The 24,048-nt window shown below is 39.1% G+C and overlaps 1 protein-coding gene across 1 annotated transcript in view; it reads right to left on the bottom strand.

Moving 5' to 3' along the window:
- CPB2 (carboxypeptidase B2) overlaps positions 1–24,048 on the bottom strand; it is a 53,608-nt gene that overhangs the window by 10,909 nt on the left and 18,651 nt on the right. Inside the window, exons 5-8 of the mRNA XM_036831289.1 lie at positions 22,454–22,555; positions 20,040–20,144; positions 4,868–4,978; positions 2,320–2,413 (exon numbers count right to left, since the gene is read on the bottom strand). Coding sequence (XP_036687184.1) covers positions 2,320–2,413; positions 4,868–4,978; positions 20,040–20,144; positions 22,454–22,555 — 412 coding nt within the window. The remainder of the gene's footprint in view (positions 1–2,319; positions 2,414–4,867; positions 4,979–20,039; positions 20,145–22,453; positions 22,556–24,048) is intronic.

Genomic DNA, 24,048 nt, shown 5'->3' with positions numbered 1-24,048 from the left:
TAAGTGAGGCGCTCTTTTAGATCCTTTACAAAGTATCTTAAAGGCACATTCTAGGTGTAGGGACAAGGAAAAGATTAGATTTAATTCTTTTTTCGCACTGTCTTACTCACATATTACTGAAGAGATGCTGGGGCACTTGGCAGAAAAAGAGTTCCTCACTGTTACTGTTTGTTTTATGTGAAACTCTCTTTTATCCATATGCTTACCGCTTCTGTTTCTGCTTTTAACTCTTGTGATATGTAATAATACAAAACCAGGCCTAATCGGGACCTGAGATATTTCTTAATGGCAATAACAGAATACATCTTGAGTACTTGGCTATTCAAATTAGGTAATGCTAGTTTTACCACGAAAAACATTAAGTAAAATAGAGCAGCAAAAGAGCTTGCGGATGAAAGAAGTTCCAAAAGGGAACTTACAACTGAAGAGTGATTGTCAGACGTAGAAGAATTTCAACAAATTTGGAGTTAGTCAGCCTGGCTTTATAGCCCAGCTCTGCCACTTCCTAGCTCTGTGCTCTTGAGCAAGGGACTTAACCTTTTAAAGTCTGGGTTTCTTCATCCATGATGCGTAGATAATGAAAGTCAAGGGATGGAATATATAAACTGCTCAGCACTTAGCAACTGTCAGCTCTATTTATTCAGAGGTCTTTTTTTTTTTTTTTAATTAATTTATTTATTTATTTATGGCTGAGTTGGGTCTTCGTTTCTGTGCGAGGGCTTTCTCCAGTTGCGGCGAGCGGGGGCCACTCTTCATCGCGATGCGCGGGCCTCTCACCATCGCGGCCTCTCTTGTTGCGGAGCACAGGCTCCAGACGCGCAGGCTCAGTAATTGTGGCTCACGGGCCCAGTTGCTCCGTGGCATGTGGGATCTTCCCAGACCAGGGCTCGAACCCGTGTCCCCTGCACTGGCAGGCAGATTCTCAACCACTGCGCCACCAGGGAAGCCCTCAGAGGTCTTTTATATCAGCTGCCGTTTCTCTGGCTCCCTGCCCAATTATCACTGCTGTGGCAGTCTTTACACCTCCGTGGGCACTTTTATTGAACAATCTTAACAACGGAAGAAACCACTAAGTGATTCCCTTGAGCCTGAGGCAGGATCAACTGTTCTCTCCTCGGTTTACTTGCCGTATCTGTAGCTCTCTTAAAACAACGAATTTCATGCACGTGTTCATTTGAATAGCTTTCAGAGACCCCTCGGTGTGTCAGGTACTGCACTAGGTAATGGGTAGTGGTCCCTGCCCCCATGGGGTTTCCGACTTAGAGGAAGGAGGAAATGAAGAAAAAAAGTAAGTACTCTACCGAAAAGTTTTCATAGCTACTCTGGGATAATGATGAAATGTTCAAAATCATGAATTTTCAGTTCTTTTTTTAAAAGGAAATACAGAAGATCATGTACCTAGGACTGTGTAGAGTACAGGAATGGGAGGAAGATGTATCTGTGGTTTCAATAGCTGTGCTCCCTTGTCGTCACATGCTCCCACCTCCAAAAATACGGGTGATTCCAGCTCGTCGTTAAGTTTAGTGTGGCTTTGTAGTTGTTTCTTAAATGCAGTAACTGTGAAACATAGTGAGGGGGTGGTGAACTAACACCTACCTCCCTGAGAGCAGACAATATCCCCGAATGCCTAAATCCGTGTTCACCGAGGGTCTTAACTCATTGGAATCAAGGAACAAGGAGCTCCCACAGTGCTGGACACAAGTTTCTCTTTACGATATTCATGAAAGAAAGAACTTAAGAAAGTGAATAGTGAATACAAAACAAAATGTTCTGGGAATTCCCGGATGGGCCAGTGGTTAGGGCTCCACGCTTCCACTGCAGGGGGCATGGGTTCAATCCCTGGTTGGGGAACTAAGATCCCACAAGCCAAAGGGGAAAAAAACCCCACAAAATGTTTTGCAGCACTATAGAAGTCAATATTTTCCAAAGCAATTGAAAATAAGAGGTACCCACCCAACCCTAGCCTTTGATATCTTCATAATGAATGTTATTTGTTTATGAAAGTAGGAAATTAAGTGGTCACTTCCTTATGATTTTAGAGAAATAGAATTTTAGAATTTTGAAGCTAGAAGGGACCTTAAAGAACTAGTCCAACTTCCTTCTTTTAAAGGTATGGATGTGGCAGGGAGGAACAGGGTAAGGGTGTTTTGCTGATTTGAGTCAAACTTCATAGCACTACATTTAACCAAAAAGTTTCTTATTTAAGTTATCTTCTGATTCAGATAGGCCTCCCCTCTAATCAGTTTGAATTAATGGGCTTTTAGGAATACCACCTTTTAAATGAAGAGACATTTGCTAGAAATAAAGCAAACAACCTACCACACCAGTGTTTGGAGTCAAAGTTCCTGTTCAGGTCTGTTCCGATGCAAGAATTGTTTTCATGAAAAGAACGGTTCTTTCTCCACATTCGATTCTAAATAAACAAAACACAGGTAACCAGGGCAGCCATGTTTGCAGTTCAGGAAAGACACGACTTTTAAAGCCTAAGTGGACAGTACTGTGTTTCTTTCCTTCAACCCCATCTCTTTATCGTGTCACTGTCTTCACAGTACTTCTTGCATAGCCCCTGTTCTATCCAGGTCTCAGCTGGGTTCACTCAAACTTGAATCAACTGAAATGGTGATATTTCATGAGCTTTGACCTATACAAAAAAAAAAATTTCATTTGGTTTTGCTAGGCTGCTTACTGGCCTTCTTATTTGGCCTTGTTTCCTTTAATTTTATGCATTGTCATTTTAAGTTCCTTCTGTGAAAAGTAAAATAACTTGGTGTTTCAACTCAAATTAAAACTATGAGTCATGAGGTTTTTTTTTTAATTGAAATGTATTTGACATATAACATTGTATAAATTTAAGGTGTTCAACATGTTGATTTGATACATTTACATATTGTAATATGATTGCCATTTTTGGGATGGCCCCTCTATCATGTCACATAAATTATCATCTCTTTTTTGTGGCGGGAATAATTAAGATCAAGTCTTTTAGCAAGTTTGATGATTATAATACAAAATTGTTGAGTCATGAGTTTCAATGCTCTCTTTAGATTGAATTCAACACTCACTTAAAACCTATAGGAGGCAGAGCTGTGAAGATACCTCTAGCCTGATGGCTCCTTTGATTGTACCGATTCAACTCTGGTTTTTAAATGTAAAGCAAATACCCCATTGGGTTCTTGGGGTAATCTGGGAATTTGATCATGTAAACAGTTGCACAGACTTTGTTTAAGTTCTGGGTTGGGGTGACATGGCACACTTTTCCCTATTCCACCAACACTTCTGCCAAGCCTCCCAGTTTGCTTCCAACCCCAGCCCTGTGATTCTGGTAGCAACAGTTGTTCTGAGGAAATCAAGTTCTCATACTTCAGGGACTAATTGGCAGAGTTAAGATACAAAGGACAGTTGGGGAGTAAGAATATCTAAAAGGTGGCTGAATTCCACTGTGATTCCAGTGAAGGCATAAATTTAGTGTAATAGCAACCTACAAATGTGACCATTTATTGAACACCAATTTTGTGTTAGGTACTATGCTAGGTATTTCTCATTTACTTAGTTCCGGGTTTGCTCACTCCTACGGACAAACTTTTGCTCTCAGTATTCCTCTTCCCTGAGATGACTTTTTCATCAATCTCCTTCACTGTTCCTATCTCTTCTGCTTAAATTACCCTCTACATAAAATAATTCCTGTATAATTCCTTATGCATCTAATCACTGCAATTATTCTCATTCCCCTTAGTGTTTGTATGTGCTATTCAAGTAGGTTTTTCATATATGTTCAACTATGTTTTTATGTGCCCCTCATTAAATTAGAAAGGACTGTACTTCATACTGCTTGAGTGATTTTACATGAATGTTGATGGATTAGAAATAGTAATGGTTTCCAGTATAGATGAGACGGACCATGATATTCATACTTATGTTCATGATTGAGTTAAAGGGTACTAGGATTAACTTCGCATATTGGTTAGAATGCAATTCTGCTACCATGCACGTTCGGTTAGAATGCTGTTCTAATTCTTGCAATTCATGCTTTTACAATCAAAATACCATTCAAACGATTCCTAGTAAGAATGAATGGATGTAGGCACTGTGCATCAAGGTAGCTAACATCACAAAAAGAGATACAGCCAGACATTGTGCACCTCCTGTTGGGAGAACACACTATTACAATGAAGTAGTCTTGCCAAAAACGTCAAACCTGACTCTTATAAAGCTTCTAGAATCCAAATATCAAGTTTTAGAAAATACAGAGGACAAAGGAACATGGCAAAGCAATTAGCAAATCCAGACAACAGGAAGCTCTTTTCTTCAATGAAAAAATTGCAAGGAAATAGAGAAAAAGAGAGATGGAGAGAGAATCTACAGATTAAAGTAAAAATAAAAGCTATAAACCAATCACAATATATTAGCCTTATTTGGATCCTGAACCAAAGAAATAAACTTTTTAAAAAGTTATGATACAATTGGAAATTTAAACACTGCTTGGAAATCTTATGCTAGTAAATAATTATTGTTCATTTTTAGGTATAATTGTACCGTTATTTTTTTAAGACCTCTTTTAGAGACGCATACTGAAATATTTATTGATGAAATTATATGGTATCTGAGATTTGCTTCAAAATAATATGGGTAAGATAGAAGGGAGTTGGGGATATAGATGAAAAAAGATTGGCTATGAGTTGATTGGCTGTGTGATGGGTACATAGGAGTTTACCATACAATTATTCCCACTCATATATGTTTGAACTTTTCCATAATGAATTAAAAATTTTTTTCATAATAAAACCATTATGCCAGGGTCCAGGATTCTATAAATAATTCAGCCTACGTATCCTGTATCCCCTGTTTTGTTTTCTTTACCTTCACCTACCTTTTTCCATGTGTAGTCATAACCATCCACGTTAACCACCGGCATAACATAGAAATCCATGTGCCTCAGAAGACTGGTAGGCAGATTTTCTTGCCCATGGAAACGAGTTACCTACAAATTAAACCAAGTATATCTGATGATATATCTTTTATGTCCTTCTAAACTTAGTCTGTGTCTTCTTCTTTAACTGAGATATAATTGACATATAATCCTTGAACAACACAGGTTTGAACTGTGTGGGTCCACTTGTATGCAGATTTTTTTCAATAGTAAGTATTATAGTACTACATGGTCTGCAGCTCATTGAATCCACAGATGCAGAACTGTGGATATGGAGGGCCGACTGTAAAGTTATGCCTGGATTTTCAAGTGTAGGGAGGGTGGACGCCCCTCATCCCTGCATCGTTCAAGGGTCAACTGTATTAATTTCAGGTGTATAATATAATGATTCAAAATTTGTCTATATAGTGAAGTGATCACCACAATAAGTCTAGTTAATATCCATCTAGTTAACATTCACTAAACTCAGTCTATTTTTTTATTAAAAAAATTTTGAGATGTTTAGATTTGCAGATTCAACTTTCAGGAAGAGTATTAATTCCTTGAAAAGTCTGAACTTAGGGTACTATGTTGTTAAGTGGTGGTAAATGTCCTGGATGTGGGACAATTGGTCTTCCTATTTATGGAGGCAGAAAATACAACCATCTATTTTCTAAAACTTCCTTCAAGAAACAAAAAGAATTCTTTATTAAAGCCTAAAGCCCACTACAAAGATTTAAGGAAACAAAAACCTAGATATATTTCCACTCTTTTCACAATAATCCGTTCTCAATCAAAGCTTAGACTAACCTTGTCTTATTCCCACATATGTCTAGATAATATTTTCTGCATTGTCCTTATAAGTTGTGAGCTAAATTTTTGCTAGAATCGAGTTTGTTTCCCAAGCATCAGATCATTTGGCTTTAAAGCCAGTGGTAGCTTTTCCTAGGTACTGGCTATGAGTTTCGTAACAGATACCATCTGACACTGCTCTCCTGTGCTTTAGACTCATACCCAGCTTAGGGTCACATATTTTAACATGATCCAAGGACATCCACATTCCAACGACTGAGAAGTTCACTCCAAAATGACCAAATATAGACGTAGCAGAACCACAAAGACAAATTTCAGCCAGTTAGATCATTTCATCTAGGACTAAGCTTTGGTATAAATTCTTCATTTGTGGCAACATTGTTACATTTTAATTCGTGGATTAGTTCACAATTAGTTGTTGATTTAAACTTTACTCAAAAGACTTTGTTAAATATTTTTTCACTGTTGATAAAAAGAAAATGTCTTTTTTAAAAATTGAAGTATAGTTGCTGTACAATTTTATATAAGTTATAGGTGTACAATATAGCGGTTCACACACACAAAAAAGGAAACCATTGACAAAACTAGAAGACAACCTACTCAATGTGAGAAAATATTTGCAAATGATATGACCAATAAGGGGTTAATATCTAAGAAAAATATCTTTTAAATCTCACCTTTGCTATAGCTAAAACTTTACCATCTTTTCTTTAAATATTTAAAATATTATATCCATATTTTCCTAGAACAACCATAATAGTCAAATTTAAATTATTTGCCATAGATAACCACTTATTAAATATGGGAGAAAAGAAAGCAAAAGTACAAGTTATTTTTTAATCTACTATAGGTCAGAAACAAAAGCTTAATGAAAAGGAAGTAATTTTATAGAATGAAAGAGGCAATCTTTTAAATAGTTGAGCAACTAGTTAAATACATTTTTATGCTACAAATTTGCAAATTTATGTTAGAGTCATTTTTCAGTAATAATGTGGCATTCATTATCAGAAAAGAAAGATTAGGAGATCTTATTTTCTTTCAAATAATAAAGCATTTATCATTTTTATTTCTACAATGTTTGCTGAAATTTTAATAGACGTGCTATGGTTGGTTTTTTTGTCCTTTTCACTCTCTTTATTTCTTTCTTACTTTAGCAATGGTTGGATGGGAGTCTTTCAGCAAAAAGTTAGTCTCTGAGAGATGATCAATGTTAGTCTGAGAATTTCTTGTCTCATAAGCAGGGCTCCAAACAGAAAGGGTGAGTGAGGGCTGAAATATAGCCTATACTCTGTGTGTCAAGCCCTACCTTCATGTGTGATTGCAGCTGAAATCCCAGAGGAAGGGGTGCCTAGTTTTTAACAGCTTTATTGAGATATAATTCACATGCCAGAAAAGTCACCATGTTTAAGTGCACAATTCAGTGGATTTTATATCACAGAGTTATGCAACCATCACCACTATCTGATTGTAGAATATTTTTATCACCCCGCCCACCAACACCAAAAACCAAAAACCCCTTAGCCATTAGGAATTACCCCCCTTCTCCTATCTCCTCTTCCCCCAGCCTGGCAACCACTAATCAACTTTCTGTCTCTGTGGATCTGCCCATTCTGGACATTTCATGTAAGTGGAATAATAAAATATATGGCCTTTTGTGTCTGGCTTCTATCACTTAGCATAATGTTTTCAAGATTCATCCATGTTGTAGCATGAATCAGTACGTCATTCCTTTTCATTGCTGAATGGTATTCCATAGTAAGGATATACAACATTTTATTTATCCACTCATAAGTTGATGGACATTTGGATTGTTTCCACTTTTTGACTTATGAATAATGTTACTTTGAACATTTGTAAACATATGTGTTCAAGTCTCTTGCCTATACACCTAGGAGTGGAATTGCAGGGTCAAATGGTAACTCTATGCTTAAACTTTTGAGGAACTGCCAAACTGTTTTCTAAAGTGTCTGCAGCATTTTATGATCCCAGCAGCAATGGATGAGAGTTCCAATTTTTCCACACTCTTACCAATATTTGCTATTATCTGTCTTTTTAAAATTTTAGCCATCCTGGTGGGTATGAAGTGGTATCTTATTATGGTTTTGATTCATATTTCCCTAATGACTAATGATGTTGAGCATCTTTTCATAACGCTTATTGGCTATTTGTATATCTTCTTTGGAGAATTGTCCTTTCAGATATTTTGCCCATTTAAAATTGTCTTTTATTTGTCTTCTTACTGTTTATTTGTAAAAGTTATTTATATATTTTGGATATGAGTCCCTGATCATATATATGATTTGCAAAACTTTTCTCCCATTCTGTGATTTGCCTTTTAACTTTCTTGATAGTGTCCCTGGAAAAGCACAAAGGTTTTAATTTTGGTAAAGTCCCATTTACCTCTTTTTCTCTTTGGTTGCTTGTGCTTTTGGTGTCATATCTAATAACTCATTGCCTAATCCAAAGTCACAAAGATTTACTACTTCTATGTTTTCTTCTAAGAATTTTATAATTTTAGTTTTTAAATTTAGGTGTCTGACCCATTTTTGAGTTAATATTTGCATATAGTGTGAGGTAGGAGTCTAAATTCATTCTTTTGCATATGGATAGCTAGCTGTTTGATTCTGCACAAAGGCACCGTCTGGACTGGTGGTGAGCCTGTTTAGGTCCACAATTAAAGAAGATGAGGGCTTCCCTGGTGGCGCAGTGGTTGAGAGTCTGCCTGCTCATGCAGGGCACACGGGATCGAGCCCAGGTCTGGGAGGATCCCACATGCCGCGGAGCAACTAACCTGTGCGCCACAACTACTGAGCCTGTGCGTCTGGAGCCTGTGAGCCACAACTACTGAGCCTGCGCATCTGGAGCCTGTGCTCCACAACGAGAGGCCGCGACAGTGAGAGGCCCGTGCACCGTGATGAAGAGTGGCCCCCGCTCGCCGCAACTGGAGAAAGCCCTCGCACAGAAATGAAGACCCAACACAGCCAAAAATAAATAAATAAATAAATAAATTTACTCATAAAAGTATTTTCAGAGTTGACATTTATCCAGTTATTTATACTTCAAAAGTAGGCCATCTAGATATCTAATCATGTCACTGAAATAACGTAACTTCTAGAATTCTCTAAGTCTCCTAATTCTGACAGTATATCAACTGTTTAAAGACATGATTTTTTAAAATAACATTTTCAACCAAGTTGCTCGTGTTCATGGATCTAATTCTTTACTATTAATTTTTGATCTGTGTATCATGGGGCTCTCCAAGTATGTGTTATCTGATGAGTTTTCACAGTATTCTATAAATATATTTACAGTTATGGTTTTATATCTAGTGAATGAATCACTCTTCATGAGGTTGGTCGCTACAGAAATTATGCCTGACACACAAAGACAGTACATAAATATTTGTTGAAGGAATGACTCACCAGTAAGATAAGTAACATAATTGAAATCACTGTCTTACTTTTTAAAGCAAAAACAAAAAGCAAGAAGAAAGATGAGGACGTAGGGTGCCAGAGGAGAGCGCAAGAGCAAGTGAGTACTTAGAGGGCAGGAGATAAAGGCTCGACTAATTCCTATCAGCTGGACCTGGGACAGATGATTACTCAGCTCTCTTTGCCTGGGGGACGCTGAGGCTTTGTCTTTCTTACAATCCTAGACAACAGCAACAATGCCTGCCAACAAATTAACCAATAACCATTCGACAGAGAATAAATTAGTACATAAAGGCATATAAGACACTACGAATGGAAGATTTTGAAATAAACTGTTATTCTCATGACAATTAGAAATACAGCAAAGAGCTCTAAGTCCCAGTTTTCTCCAATCTCTAAGTATGGATGGATAATTTAGACCTTCCCCAATGGCAAGAAAGTAGCCCAGTAGTAGGCACTGTTTAAGTCCTCTCTGGACCCCAGAGTTGTATTTCAGCCTGAACCTGCAGCATTAATTTAAATTTCAAATACTAGAAGTGGATGTTGAGCGCTGATTATGTGGACCAAAAAATATACAGTTACGGGGAACCAAAAAAAAAATGACTTTAGAGATAATCATTGCCCTTAAAAAGCTAAGAAAAGTGTTAAGTTGGAAGGGAAAGAACAACAATTCAATGTTGTATAATAGTAAAATTGGGATGTGCACAGTGGCCCAGAAGAAGGCTGGTTAATTCTGTGGGGGCGTTTGGGGTTGGAATTCCTAAAGGGCAGATCAAGGTAGCAGGAAATTCAGGATACGGGTGAAGGGTGGTTTGTGACGGGATTCATACTAGTTAGGGAAGGAAGAGATTCCTGGAAAGGAGCTGATGAATTAGAAGGAAGCAGATATATCCAAGGACTGGAAATTTACTAAAGGGGGAAAAAAAAAGCATACACAGCAAGTGTGAGGAATGAAAAGAAATTAAGAAGTCAGTGTCTTCAGAGGCTCCCCCTGGCCTTCCTGGTCACTGTACATGGTCATATTCTGGATCTAGGATCAGAGAGAGAATTCTTTCTGAGCTCCAGATAATGGCCATGGGAGAAATTTACTAAAACAGAGTTAAGGTTAGGTTTAATCATGTAAAAGAGTTCAAGGAGCTGAGAAGATAATTTGTTAGATGAATCTCACATATGAACTTTTTTTTTTTTTTTTAGGTCAAGGTGAGTTTATTGTCCAAATAGCATAACCTAATTGCGTCCAAAACCATTTTCAAATCCATCTTTAAGCTAGTCAGAAAAGCAGGTTATTATTTTTAAAAATCACTTCACACTGAACAGATAGGACCTCTGAAAAGGCAGCTTGACTATACCATGTTACCATCATGGCCAATACAACGTTTTTTCCCCATACTTCCTAAAAACCTTCCGTGTATACTGATCGTGTTACTTCAGCACTTGCTCGCATGCCGACCAAATAAATACCCACACCTCTTACAGAGTACATGGTGAGAGAATAAAATCGACTGGATATGGCATCACACTCATTTTAAAGCAAAAAAAAAAAAAAAATTATAGTAATAGTAAAAGAAAGTCCAAGACGAGAAACTGTAACACAGAGAGAGAGAGAGATCTGAGGTACATGGTAATGAACATAATGGAAAAAATCCAATGGCCCGGTGATTTGCCAGGGATTTCAGAGTAGGCCAGCAATTTAAAAAAAAAACAAAAAAACAAAAACACGAGAACTTTTTTTTTTTTTAAAGGATAGGCACCTGTCAAAATACACTGGCTACTGTAATGGCTACAGTCAGTAAGGCACTTTTTTTCCCCAAAGTAGGCTGCAGGCAAAGGGATAAATGTGGCAGCTCCAGCATGCGTGTGTATGTTTGCCGACGGCTTCTGGAAACCTAAGCCAAGAATCGGGTCTGACAAAAAGCCAGGTGGGATGAGGAAACCATACACATACATCCTCTTGAATCTCCCGGCCCTATTTGGTACAAACGGGTGACAGGAACTGCCCCAAGCCCCCTGTGCTCCGTACCTACGGAGCGCCTGCTGGCTGAAGACGCTCTCAGCACTAATTACCGTCTCAGCACTAATTTCCCTTTTAAAGCTGTTCTCAGGGTCGGACTGTCTCAAAGATAAACAAAGAGGAATCCTTTTGGCTTAGAAGTCAGCTGGGGAGATTAACCAAGATGGCGGAGTAGAAGGACGTGCTCTCACTCCCTCTTGCGAGAGCACCAGAATCACCACTGGCTGCTGGACAATCATTGACAGGAAGACCCTGGACTTCACCAAGGAGGATACCCCACGTCCAAGGACAGAGGAGAAGCCACAGTGAGACGGTAGGAGGGGCGCAATCAGAGTAAAATCAAATCCCATAACTGCTGGGTGGGTGACTCACAGACTGGCGAACACTTATACCACAGAATTCCACCCACTGGAGTGAAGGTTCTGAGCCCCACGTCAGGCTTCCCAACCTGGGGGTCCGGCAACGGGAGGAGGAATTCCTAGAGAATCAGACTTTGAAGCCTAGTGGGAATTGATTGCAGGACTTTGACAGGACTGGGGGAAACAGAGACCCCACTCTTGGAGGGCACACACAAAGTAATGTGTGCATCGGGACCCAGGGGAAGGAGCAGTGACCCTGGGGGAGACTGAACCAGACCTACCTGCTGGTGTTGGGGGGTCCCCTGCAGAGGCGAGTAGTGGCTCTGTTTCACCGTGGGGATAAGGACACTGGCAGCAGAGGTTCTGGGAAGTTCTCCTTGGCGTGAGCCCTCCCAGAGTCTGCCATTAACCCCACCAAAGAGCACCGGTAGGCTCCAGTGTTGGGTTGCCTCAGGCAAAACAACCAACAGGGAGGGAACCCAGCCCCACCCATCAACAGTCAAGTGGATTAAGGTTTTACTGAGCTCTGACCGCCACAGCAACAGGGAGGGAACCCAGCCCCACCCATCAACAGTCAAGTGGATTAAGGTTTTACTGAGCTCTGACCGCCACAGCAACAGTCAGCTCTACCCACCACCAGAGCCTCCCATCAAGCCTCTTAGATAGCCTCAACCACCAGAGGGCAGACAGCAGAAGCAAGAAAAACTACGATCCTGCAGCCTGTGGACCAAAAACCACAGTTACAGAAAGATAGAGAAGATGAAAAGGCAGAGGGCTATGTACCAGATGAAGGAACAAGAAAAAACCCCAGATAAACAACTAAATGAAGTGGAGATAGGCAACCTTCCAGAAAAAGAATTCAGAATAATGATAGTGAAGATGATCCAGGACCTCGGAATAAGAATGGAGGCAAAGATTGAGAAGATGCAAGAAATGATTAACAAAGACCTAGAAGAATTAAAGAACAAACAAACAGAGATCACCAATACAATAACTGAAATGAAAACTACACTAGAAGGAATCAATAGCAGAATAACTGAGGCAGAAGAACGGATAAGTGACCTGGAAGACAGAATGGTGGAATTCACTGCTGCAGAACAGACTAAAGAAAAAAGAATGAAAAGAAATGAAGACAGCCTAAGAGACCTCTGGGACAACATTAAACGCAACAACATTCGCATTATAGGGGTCCCAGAAGGAGAAGAGAGAGAGAAAGGACCAGAGAAAATATTGGAAGAGATTATAGTCGAAAACTTCCCTAACATAGGAAAGGAAATAGCCACCCAAGTCCAGGAAGCGCAGAGAGTCCCATACAGAATAAACCCAAGGAGAAACACGCCGAGACACATAGTAATCAAAGTGGCAAAAATTAAAGACAAAGAAAAATTATTGAAAGCAGCAAGGGAAAAACGACAAATAACATACAAGGGAACTCCCATAAGGTTAACAGCTGATTTCTCAGCAGAAACTCTGCAAGCCAGAAGGGAGTGGCATGATATACTTAAAGTGATGAAAGGGAAGAACCTACAACCAAGATTACTCTACCCGGCAAGGATCTCATTTAGATTTGATGGAGAAATCAAAAGCTTTGCAGACAAGCAAAAGCTAAGAGAATTCAGCACCACCAAACCAGCTCTACAACAAATGCTAAAGGAACTTCTCTAAGTGGGAAACACAAGAGAAGAAAAGGACCTACAAAAACAAACCCAAAACAATTAAGAAAATGGTCATAGGAACATACATATCGATAATTACCTTAAATGTGAATGGATTAAATGCCCCAACCAAAAGACATAGACTGGCTGAATGGATACAAAAACAAGACCCATATATATGCTGTCTACAAGAGACCCACTTTAGACCTAGGGACACATACAGACTGAAAGTGAGGGGATGGAAAAAGATATTCCATGCAAATGGAAATCAAAAGAAAGCTGGAGTAGCTATACTCATATCAGATAAAATAGACTTTAAAATAAAGAATGTTACAAGAGACAAGGAAGGACACTACATAATGATCCAGGGATCAATCCAAGAAGAAGATATAACAATTATAAATATATATGCACCCAACATAGGAGCACCTCAATACATAAGGCAACTGCTAACAGCTATAAAAGAGGAAATCGACAGTAACACAATAATAGTGGGGGACTTTAACACCTCACTTACACCAATGGACAGATCATCCAAAATGAAAATAAATAAGGAAACAGAAGCTTTAAATGACACAATAGACCAGATAGATTTAATTGATATATATAGGACATTCCATCCAAAAACAGCAGATTACACGTTCTTCTCAAGTGCGCACGGAACATTCTCCAGGATAGATCACATCTTGGGTCACAAATCAAGCCTCAGTAAATTTAAGAAAATTGAAATCATATCAAGCATCTTTTCTGACCACAACGCTATGAGATTAGAAATGAATTACAGGGAAAAAAACGTAAAAAGGACAAACACATGGAGGCTAAACAATACGTTACTAAATAACCAAGAGATCACTGAAGAAATCAAAGAGGAAATCAAAAAATACCTAGAGACAAATGACAATGAAAACACGACGACCCAAAACCTATGGGATGCAGCAAAAGCGGTTCTAAGAGGGAAGTTTATAGCTATACAAGCCTACCTCAAGAAACAAGAAAAATCTCAAGTAAACAATCTAACCTTACACCTAAAGAAACTAGAGAAAGAAGAACAAACAAAACCCAAAGTTAGCAGAAGGAAAGAAATCATAAAGATCAGAGCAGAAATAAATGAAATAGAAACAAAGAAAACAATAGCAAAGATCAATAAAACTAAAAGTTGGTTCTTTGAGAAGATAAACAAAATTGATAAGCCATTAGCCAGACTCATCAAGAAAAAGAGGGAGAGGACTCAAATCAATAAAATCAGAAATGAAAAAGGAGAAGTTACAACAGACACCGCAGAAATACAAAGCATCCTAAGAGACTACTACAAGCAACTTTATGCCAATAAAATGGACAACCTGGAAGAAATGGACAAATTCTTAGAAAGGTATAACCTTCCCAGACTGAATCAGGAAGAAACAGAAAATATGAACAGACCAATCACAAGTAATGAAATTGAAACTGTGATTAAAAATCTTCCAACAAACAAAAGTCCAGGACCAGATGGCTTCACAGGTGAATTCTATCAAACATTTAGAGAAGAGCTAACACCCATCCTTCTCAAACTCTTCCAAAAAATTGCAGAGGAAGGAACACTCCCAAACTCATTCTATGAGGCCACCATCACCCTGATACCAAAACCAGACAAAGACACTACAAAAAAGAAAATTACAGACCAATATCACTGATGAATATAGATGCAAAAATCCTCAACAAAATACTAGCAAACAGAATCCAGCAACACATTAAAAGGATCATACACCACGATCAAGTGGGATTTATCCCAGGGATGCAAGGATTCTTCAATATATGCAAATCAATCAATGTGATACACCATATTAACAAATTGAAGAATAAAAACCATATGATCATCTCAATAGATGCAGAAAAAGCTTTTGACAAAATTCAACACCCATTTCTGATAAAAACTCTCCAGAAAGTGGGCATAGAGGGAACCTACCTCAACATAATAAAGGCCATATATGACAAACCCACAGCAAACATCATTTTCAATGGTGAAAAACTGAAAGCATTTCCTCTAAGATCAGGAACGAGACAAGGATGTCCACTCTCACCACTATTATTCAACATAGTTCTGGAAGTCCTAGCCACGGCAATCAGAGAAGAAAAAGAAATAAAAGGAATACAAATTGGAAAAGAAGAAGTAAAACTGTCACTGTTTGCGGATGACATGATACTATACATAGAGAATCCTAAAACTGCCACCAGAAAACTGCTAGAGCTAATTAATGAATATGGTAAAGTTGCAGGATACAAAATTAATGCACAGAAATCTCTTGCATTCCTATACACTAATGATGAAAAATCTGAAAGAGAAATTATGGAAACACTCCCATTTACCATTGCAACAAAAAGAATAAAATACCTAGGAATAAACCTACCTAGGGAGACGAAAGACCTGTATGCAGAAAACTATAAGACACTGATGAAAGAAATTAAAGATGATACCAACAGATGGAGAGATATACCATGTTCTTGGATTGGAAGAATCAACATTGTGAAAATGAGTATACTACCCAAAGCAATCTACAGATTCAATGCAATCCCTATCAAATTACCAATGGCATTTTTTACGGAGCTAGAACAAATCATCTTAAAATTTGTATGGAGACACAAAAGACCCCGAATAGCCAAAGCAGTCTTGAGGGAAAAAAATGGAGCTGGAGGAATCAGACTCCCTGACTTCAGACTATACTACAAAGCTACAGTAATCAAGACAGTATGGTACTGGCACAAAAACAGAAACATAGATCATAGGAACAAGATAGAAAACCCAGAGATTAACCCACGCACCTATGGTCAACTAATCTATGACAAGGGAGGCAAAGATATACAATGGAGAAAAGACAGTCTCTTCAATAAGTGGTGCTGGGAAAACTGGACAGCTACATGTAAAAGAATGAAATTAGAATACTCCCTAACACCATACACAAAAATAAACTCAAAATGGATTAGAGACCTAAATATAAGACTGGACACTATAAAACTCTTAGAGGAAAACATAGGAAGAACACTCTTTGACATAAATCACAGCAAGATCTTTTTTGATCCACCTCCTACAGTAATGGAAATAAAAACAAAAATAAACAAATGGGACCTAATGAAACTTCAAAGCTTTTGCACAGCAAAGGAAACCATAAACAAGACGAAAAGACAACCCTCAGAATGGGAGAAAATATTTGCAAATGAATCAACGGACAAAGGATTAATCTCCAAAATATATAAACAGCTCATTCAGCTCAATATCAAAGAAACAAACACCCCAATCCAAAAATGGGCAGAAGACCTAAATAGACATTTCTCCAAAGAAGACATACAGATGGCCACGAAGCACATGAAAAGATGCTCAACATCACTAATTATTAGAGAAATGCAAATCAAAACTACAATGAGGTATCACCTCACTCCTGTTAGAATGGGCATCATCAGAAAATCTACAAACAACAAATGCTGGAGAGGGTGTGGAGAAAAGGGAACCCTCTTGCACTGTTGGTGGGAATGTAAATTGATACAGCCACTATGGAGAACAATATGGAGGTTCCTTAAAAAACTAAAAATAGAATTACCATATGACCCAGCAATCCCACTACTGGGCATATACCCAGAGAAAACCGTAATTCAAAAAGACACATGCACCCGAATGTTCATTGCAGCACTATTTACAATAGCCAGGTCATGGAAGCAACCTAAATGCCCATCAACAGACGAATGGATAAAGAAGTGGTGGTACATATATACAATGGAATATTACTCAGCCATAAAAAGGAACGAAATTGAGTCATTTGTTGAGACGTGGATGGATCTAGAGACTGTCATACAGAGTGAAGTAAGTCAGAAAGAGAAAAACAAATATCGTATATTAATGCATGTATGCGGAACCTAGAAAAATGGTACAGATGAGACAGTTTGCAGGGCAGAAGTTGAGACACAAATGTAGAGAATGGTCATATGGACACCAAGGGGGGAAAACTGCGGTGAGGTGGGGATGGTGGTGTGCTGAATTGGGCAATTGGGATTGACATGTATACACTGATGTGTATAAAACTGATGCCTAATAAGAACCTGCAGTATAAAAAAACAAACAAAACAACTAATACTAAACTTTCATTGGGTTATTTGTATGGAAATATGTTAATGTAAATGTTTCAGACATTACATGAAATTTCTAAAAATCTTATATTTGTATTTGTATGGAAATATGTATGGAAATATGTTAATATAAATGTTTCAGACATTACATGAAATTTCTAAAAATCTTATATTTGTATTTGTATGGAAATATGTATGGAAATATGTTAATATAAATGTTTCAGACATTACATGAAATTTCTAAAAATCTTATATGTTCTGGTATAATGTTATAAGTAATAATCCTAGTTATTACTTTAAAATGTATATCTCAGAAATAACTAATTTTCTTGTCAACTGCATTATTATGAACTTTCATCAAATCTTTAACCGTGGTCATTCTTAAGTCTTTTGTCATTTACAGACAGTTCTGGGTGTACTCTGATGATTTTGCAAATATGTTCCTATAAAAGGGTTTCATCTTCAAGAAATTCATGGAAAAGACTCTGACAAGTACAGGTTTCTGGTAACTGACTGTACTGCTGAACTGAATGAATAAGCATTTTCAGAACTCTAATGAAAAACTGATGAACTCATAAAAGTGCTAACAAAAGATCAAGATGAAAAAAAAAATTAATTACATGGGACTGAGTGAACTGATGAGGATGAGTAAAATTTCTGTGACTTTCTGTCTGAATTTAAAAAAAAAAAATCCCACAAGGACTCAGAGGCAAAGAATATACAAATCAATTTTCACTGCAAAGTAAAGGAGCTGTTACAGTGGAGGATTACTGGACTGAATGTCAATATTATGACATAGTATGAGTGTGTTTCATGTTTGGTAATTGCAATCAGTGTTGCTTTTGTTGTGGTCATCCATGTACAATGCTTGGTGTCAGTCTATTTATGTCTTGTAAAAATAAAATACAGTGTGTGTGTGTGTGTGTGTGTGAATAAAAAAAAAAAAAAAAAAAAAAAAAAAAAAAAAAAAAGAAGTCAGCTGGCTTACTCAGATTCCCTCCCCATTCTTACCTCCCATTTCCACTCCGCCAATATTCTCTTCTTGAGCTAGAAAATCATGATTTGCATGAGCTAAGGTGCGAGTCTGTTTCTTCTCCCAGCCCTGCCCCTTGTGGCCCGTGGAAGGAAAATTCCTCTGCCCTCTTTGAGAAAGTCATCCAAGGCTGCTACCGTCCTAACCCGGCAGTCCCGGGGCTCCCAGGGCAGCGTGGACATGGCCTTGGGGCCGGGCCGCAGCCCCTTCGGTAGGGAAGCCCCCAATGGCCGCAGCTGGGGTGGCGCCCCCTCGGAGCCACGCGTGCCCGCCTCGGATGCTGAAGGAGGCCAAAGGGGGACCAGGCTGGGGGACGCAGGGGGCTGCTCGGTGGGGTGATGCCAGTTCCGGAGGACAGTATCCTCGGACAGAAGCCCCTTCTCTCAGCCTGGGGCCGGGGCGGGGGGCATTCGGCTGAGGCATCGGTCTCCTGCCCCCGCCTGCAGGCTTCTCGGCTGTTAGGGACCCGCATCACATACGGACTTTTCATTCATTCAGAACCGTGGCAAGAGTTGGAGGAGAAAAAAGAACCTCATCGGCAATTCAGCATATTTGTGGAATAACAAACTTAATCTTACAAAGATTCAGCAGATGGGTGGAGGGAGAGGGTAACATGTAACCGGAGGGAAGAGATGTCAGGGTAGGAGGGACGGCAGCTAGGGACAACTTTACCGACATGCATTAGAGTCCCTACGAACCGGAGTTTCTTTCCAGTCCTTTTCAGGTTCGGTGACAGAATGAAAAAGAAATATTCTTCCCCTCTCGCTTTGCGTGTTTCTCTCTCCACTAAGTGCTGCCCCCTTCATTATCTAAAAAGGAACAAAACTATCCAGGTTGGGGAAGGTTCCAGATCATCAAATGGCTGTGTTTAGGGTCTGGCGGTTGGGAACTTTTCAGTAGGCTCGGGGATTCTGCATTTCCATTGGTGGGAAGAGAAGATGGTAAGGCAAATAAAGGTAGGTAGAGATTTATTTGTCCAGATAGATACAGAGACATTTGTGTGGCTACAGAGACAACAAAAACCATTATCAGAAGGACACATACTTCAAGTTATTTTTCCAGTGGCAATAGCTCTTTGTATGAATCAGTGTAGAGGACATATATGCCCATTTTATCGGATCTGAAGCATAATTTTTACGGTTTTCATTTATTATAGAGGTTTACAGTCATTACAGTTTTTACTTTTATGGTGTACTCTTTGTCTCATATATGGATTTTTTGATGCAAAGGCCGCCTTCGGGGACAAAATTCCCTATTATGATATATGGGAAAATACGATCTGCTCTGTAATGTTGCTTTATGTTCAATTTCTAATGGCAGAATATGGCAAAAGATATCTGCATAATTCAAATCAAAAGAAAAAAATTCATTGGTACTCAATTCCGATAATTGCTTCAGTTCTTTCTTTTACTTAGGAAACATACCACAACGGCATACTATTTCTTAATTATGTTCCGGTGTTTAGCACCAGCCAGAAATGTAGAAAGGATAAGACAGACAATCTTTAGGGTAATTTAAATGCTTAAAGTCTTGGTTCTCAAACTTAACACGCATAAAAGTCACCTGAGAAGATTGTGAAGATTGTAGATTCCCAAGTCTCACCTCCAGACATTTTAAGTCACGAATTCTAGGATGTGACCTGGGAAAATGCATCTAATAAACAGGCCAGTTGATTCTGATGCAAGTGGTCTTAGGCCACATATCAGGAAACTCTGGCTTAAGAGAATGTGAATACTTACAGAGCCTATGAACCACAAGCAGAAAGCAGGAGAGATCCACTCTCTGGCATGGATTCCACAGTCAATCCACATGGCATTTTTGGACTTTTGTTCTTTTCTAGAAACCTGCACAGAGAAAATCAAAAAACAGTAATAAGAGGCTTCAGGATAATAACTTCCATATATATAGTGCTTCTACTTAATCCTTTTAGCAAATCTATGAAATACCCATTATTCTCTGCATTCCTTTGAGAATTCTCAAGGGAAATTAAAAGCTGGTGTGATTAAAGGATAGTAGCTCAGGTCACATAGCTGGTGAGGGTTGGGATTGAGGTCTGAAGCCAGGACTCGATTTAAAACTCTTTTTTCTTTAACTTTTATTTTTTTAAATGTTTAAAATTTTTTATTGAAGTATAGTTGATTTAGTCTTGTGTAAAGCTCTTTTTATTCCCTCACAATCCCCTTGTGATACCAGAGCTGCATGAGGTGGGTGTAGAAGTAGACACCAGAGAGCTAGTGTTTCAGGCCATACCTTCACACTCTAGTTAGAATTAAGTGGTTATGTGTTGGGTGCGCAGCTTTCTGTGGGAGGGGTGGGACAGAGAAAGGCTTGGGAGAGGAAAGTCAGTGGTCCAAGATAAACTTGGATTCCCTCACCATTTTCCCCGGGTGCACACTCTTAATGTGTAGATTATTTCCCTATTTCACACAAAAATAAGCACACGTCTAGCTTCACACCAATTTATTACCAACAGGTCTGGGGACAGAGGCCTCAGTCTGATTTACCATCTGGGGGACTAGCGGAGCTTCCAGCTTTCTGGAATAAGAACTCCCAACCTTTCCTCCCTGATAGGCTTTGATGTCTTTAGAAGAATTCTCAAAAACACCTCCAAACAAAATGAATCGTAATTCATTTGCTTTTAAACATTAGTTAGGCACACATTTTAGAGTATGGAGGGAAGGGAGAAGAGTGTTGCAAAATCAAACAAATGTGTGGGGCTGGAATTCCAAAACAAGAAAAAGAGAGAGTTCGATTTCTAAATTGCCATCTACGCCACTCAGGGAGGTTCTTCTGAACTAACCCAGAGCTAGTGATAGCCAATAAGAAGGCAAGTGAGAAAGTCAAATGGCTTTGGCCACAAAGGGTCAAATTGTACAAAGAGGATAACGACCCAGCTGATTTAATCTACTCAGTGTAAAAGGAAATCCTGAGTTGTCTGCACTAGTTGCCTTACTAGACCTTCTGTTTAACTGTGCTGAGCAAATTCTCTTGGTGTCGGTCCTGACACTGGGAAGATGGAGGAATCCCAGAGACTCACATGATGTGCACATCCTTGGTTGAGTACGATTGGGAGTAATGCATGCAGAAAGCATGGTTTTCCAACATGTACATCCCGGAAACACAAGTTCCAAAGAGTACACACAACACGGCTGAAAGTAAATGGCATGGGTGGGTAGGCCATGATTACATGGATCCAGTCTGGTTGACCAACTCGGCTGCCAAGAGGACCCAATTTTCCTACGTCTGCCTTGAGTTTGCACTGCAAGTTCTTGTCAGAACAGATGAAAACCCAGAAATCCTGAGTCAAAATCTTATCTTTGGATGATCGAAGAGGCCCACCTATCACAATTTAGATAATGTTGGGAAACTATGTATAAATTAAATGTTCCTAAATCGGATGTATTTTTCCAATGATTAAATTTTTTTCCAGAGCTCCTTTTTAATTTATTTTATTTTATTTTATTTTATTTTTTCTTTAGGGGAAAGAGTGGTTAAAAAAACAGAACTGCAGAATTAGAAATTAACAGGCAGGAATTAGTTTGGTTTCATGGCTCCCAATATTCTTCCTGTGGCCACATTCACTGACTTTACTAAGGCCAATTTATTCAACTGAAAATAAAGAACCAGACAGGTGGTGACTGAAGCAAAAGCTATCATATCAGCCCTGCTGCCCAAAATCCCAGCATTGCCCGGGTTCCTATCCTTTCCTAAGTTTCGCTGTTCAACTCTTTCTTTGGTTCTAAAAACTGTATCAATGTCAATATTTGTTCAGTCACAGATTCCCCTACTCTTTTTTTTTTTTTTTGGCCTAAATCAGTTAGTCAGAGGTGGTGGTGTTAATAAAACAGGATTTGAAATTTAATCTAGACCACTCCCCTCATTTTATGAAGGTAGGCATTAAAGCCCAGGAAGGTTAAATGGCTTATCTATGTCACAGAGTTGATACTCTTAGACCAACACTACATTAGTAAAGGAAAAAAATTTAAAGGTAATAACCAATCCCTAAAAGCTGGATATTAAAGTTGAGGAACACTTATAATACACATATTTCCAGAACTCAAAAAAAAAAAAAAATCCAAGTAATAACAAGCACTGCTGGAGAATTAACCCATCTCCCAAAGTTGAAAGGTCAATGACTCTTCCCATAACATACCTTTAAAACATAAAGTGGGTACTTCTCATATGAGGATCCAATGTGGATTTTTTCAACCATATCAGGATACCACTCAGTCATAACTTCTATCCAAGAATAGATCTATCAGAGCAGAAACCAGCAGTCACAGAGCAAGTTCAAAGCATTTTCCTGACAAAGGAAACAGACCACTTCTTCGAGGAAGGGCAATCCCTCGAAAACACTTGTATGTGGAGAGAATGAGGAACTAAAACACTTGGGGCAGGGTGTTTCTTCTGCTGTTTAGAAAAGTCAATAAAGCTAAAGTTTTGAAAAATATCAAGGTTTAGGGAAAAAGTACTAAGAAACTTACGACAAAGTAGGAAAAGATAATCTTCAAAGCAGCGCTCCTTAAGTTATTTTTAAAGGCTCATCACATTGAATCCCTGCCTCTGTGTATGAAATCCTTTTTACCATTCAAGAGTTCATTTCCAGGGCTTCCCTGGTGGCGCAGTGGTTGAGAGTCTGCCTGCCAATGCAGGGGACACGGGTTCGAGCCCTGGTCTGGGAAGATCCCACATGCCACGGAGCAACTGGGCCCGTGAGCCACAATTACTGAGCCTGCACGTCTGGAGCCTGTGCTCCGCAACAAGAGAGGCCGCGATGGTGAGAGGCCCGCGCACCGCGATGAGGAGTGGCCCCCGCTTGCCGCAGCTAGAGAAAGCCCTCGCACAGAAACGAAGACTCAACACAGTCATAAATAAATAAATAAATAAATAAAAGAATGTGAATTTCTAAAAAAAAAAAAAAAAAAAGAGTTCATTTCTATATGAGATTTTTTTTTTTTAAATATTCACTTTTCAAGAGTAACCTAAGGAAATCCTGGGCACTGTCTTTGAACAGGATAAATTGAGGTGCCATTATTTCTTACTGAAGACCTGTGGACTCACAACAAAATCTGTGAAATGATGAGAAGCAAAGGGGAAAACAATCTGGAGAAAAAAAATTTCTCTTCTACCCAGGGAAGGAGTTTGATTCCGGACCTCTCTCCTGGGTGGAAGTCTAGTGGTCTGTGATTCTGTCAAGATTATAATAGAAAGAAAAAACAAAAATTTCTGGGTCTGACTTTAGGCTAGTGCCCACCTGGAAGCAGGCATTGAATGATCGAGCCTGGCCATGTTTTAATGTAGACCAACTTCTCAGGGGCCACTTTTAAACTTTTATACCTTCTGCAGTGGGAATGACCAACCCATGGCCTTATCTCTGGGAACTTTTCTAGAGGTAATTTCAAATAGCAATCCTAGCTGATGGGAACGGGAGCACCATTTACCCTTGGATCCTCTTAGAGGAACATAACTAGGGTGAGTGGTGTGTGGGAGTGGTTGTCTCGTGCCGAGAGTTCAGATGCTCCTGGAAGGCCTACCTGCTGCCAAGTACCAGTGCTGTCAGTGTCTGAGGTGCCGGAAATTTAACCATCAGGGATTTCCTCACTGGGCCTCTGTTTACCGTGTTACTCCTCTAAGGCATGCGTACACCTGAGAGAACTACTACATCAAACTATTTTGTGTTACAGCATTGATGGTTCAGTAGAATTCCTCCAACAGGGAGGCTGTGTTATATAAAGGCAGCTTTACGGA

This window comes from Balaenoptera musculus, chromosome 18, assembly GCF_009873245.2.
Source record: "Balaenoptera musculus isolate JJ_BM4_2016_0621 chromosome 18, mBalMus1.pri.v3, whole genome shotgun sequence".
In the NCBI taxonomy this organism is placed as follows: Eukaryota; Metazoa; Chordata; class Mammalia; order Artiodactyla; family Balaenopteridae; genus Balaenoptera; species Balaenoptera musculus.
The sequence above is the reverse complement of the archived record's forward strand: the minus strand, read 5'-3'. Positions and strand labels throughout refer to the sequence as shown.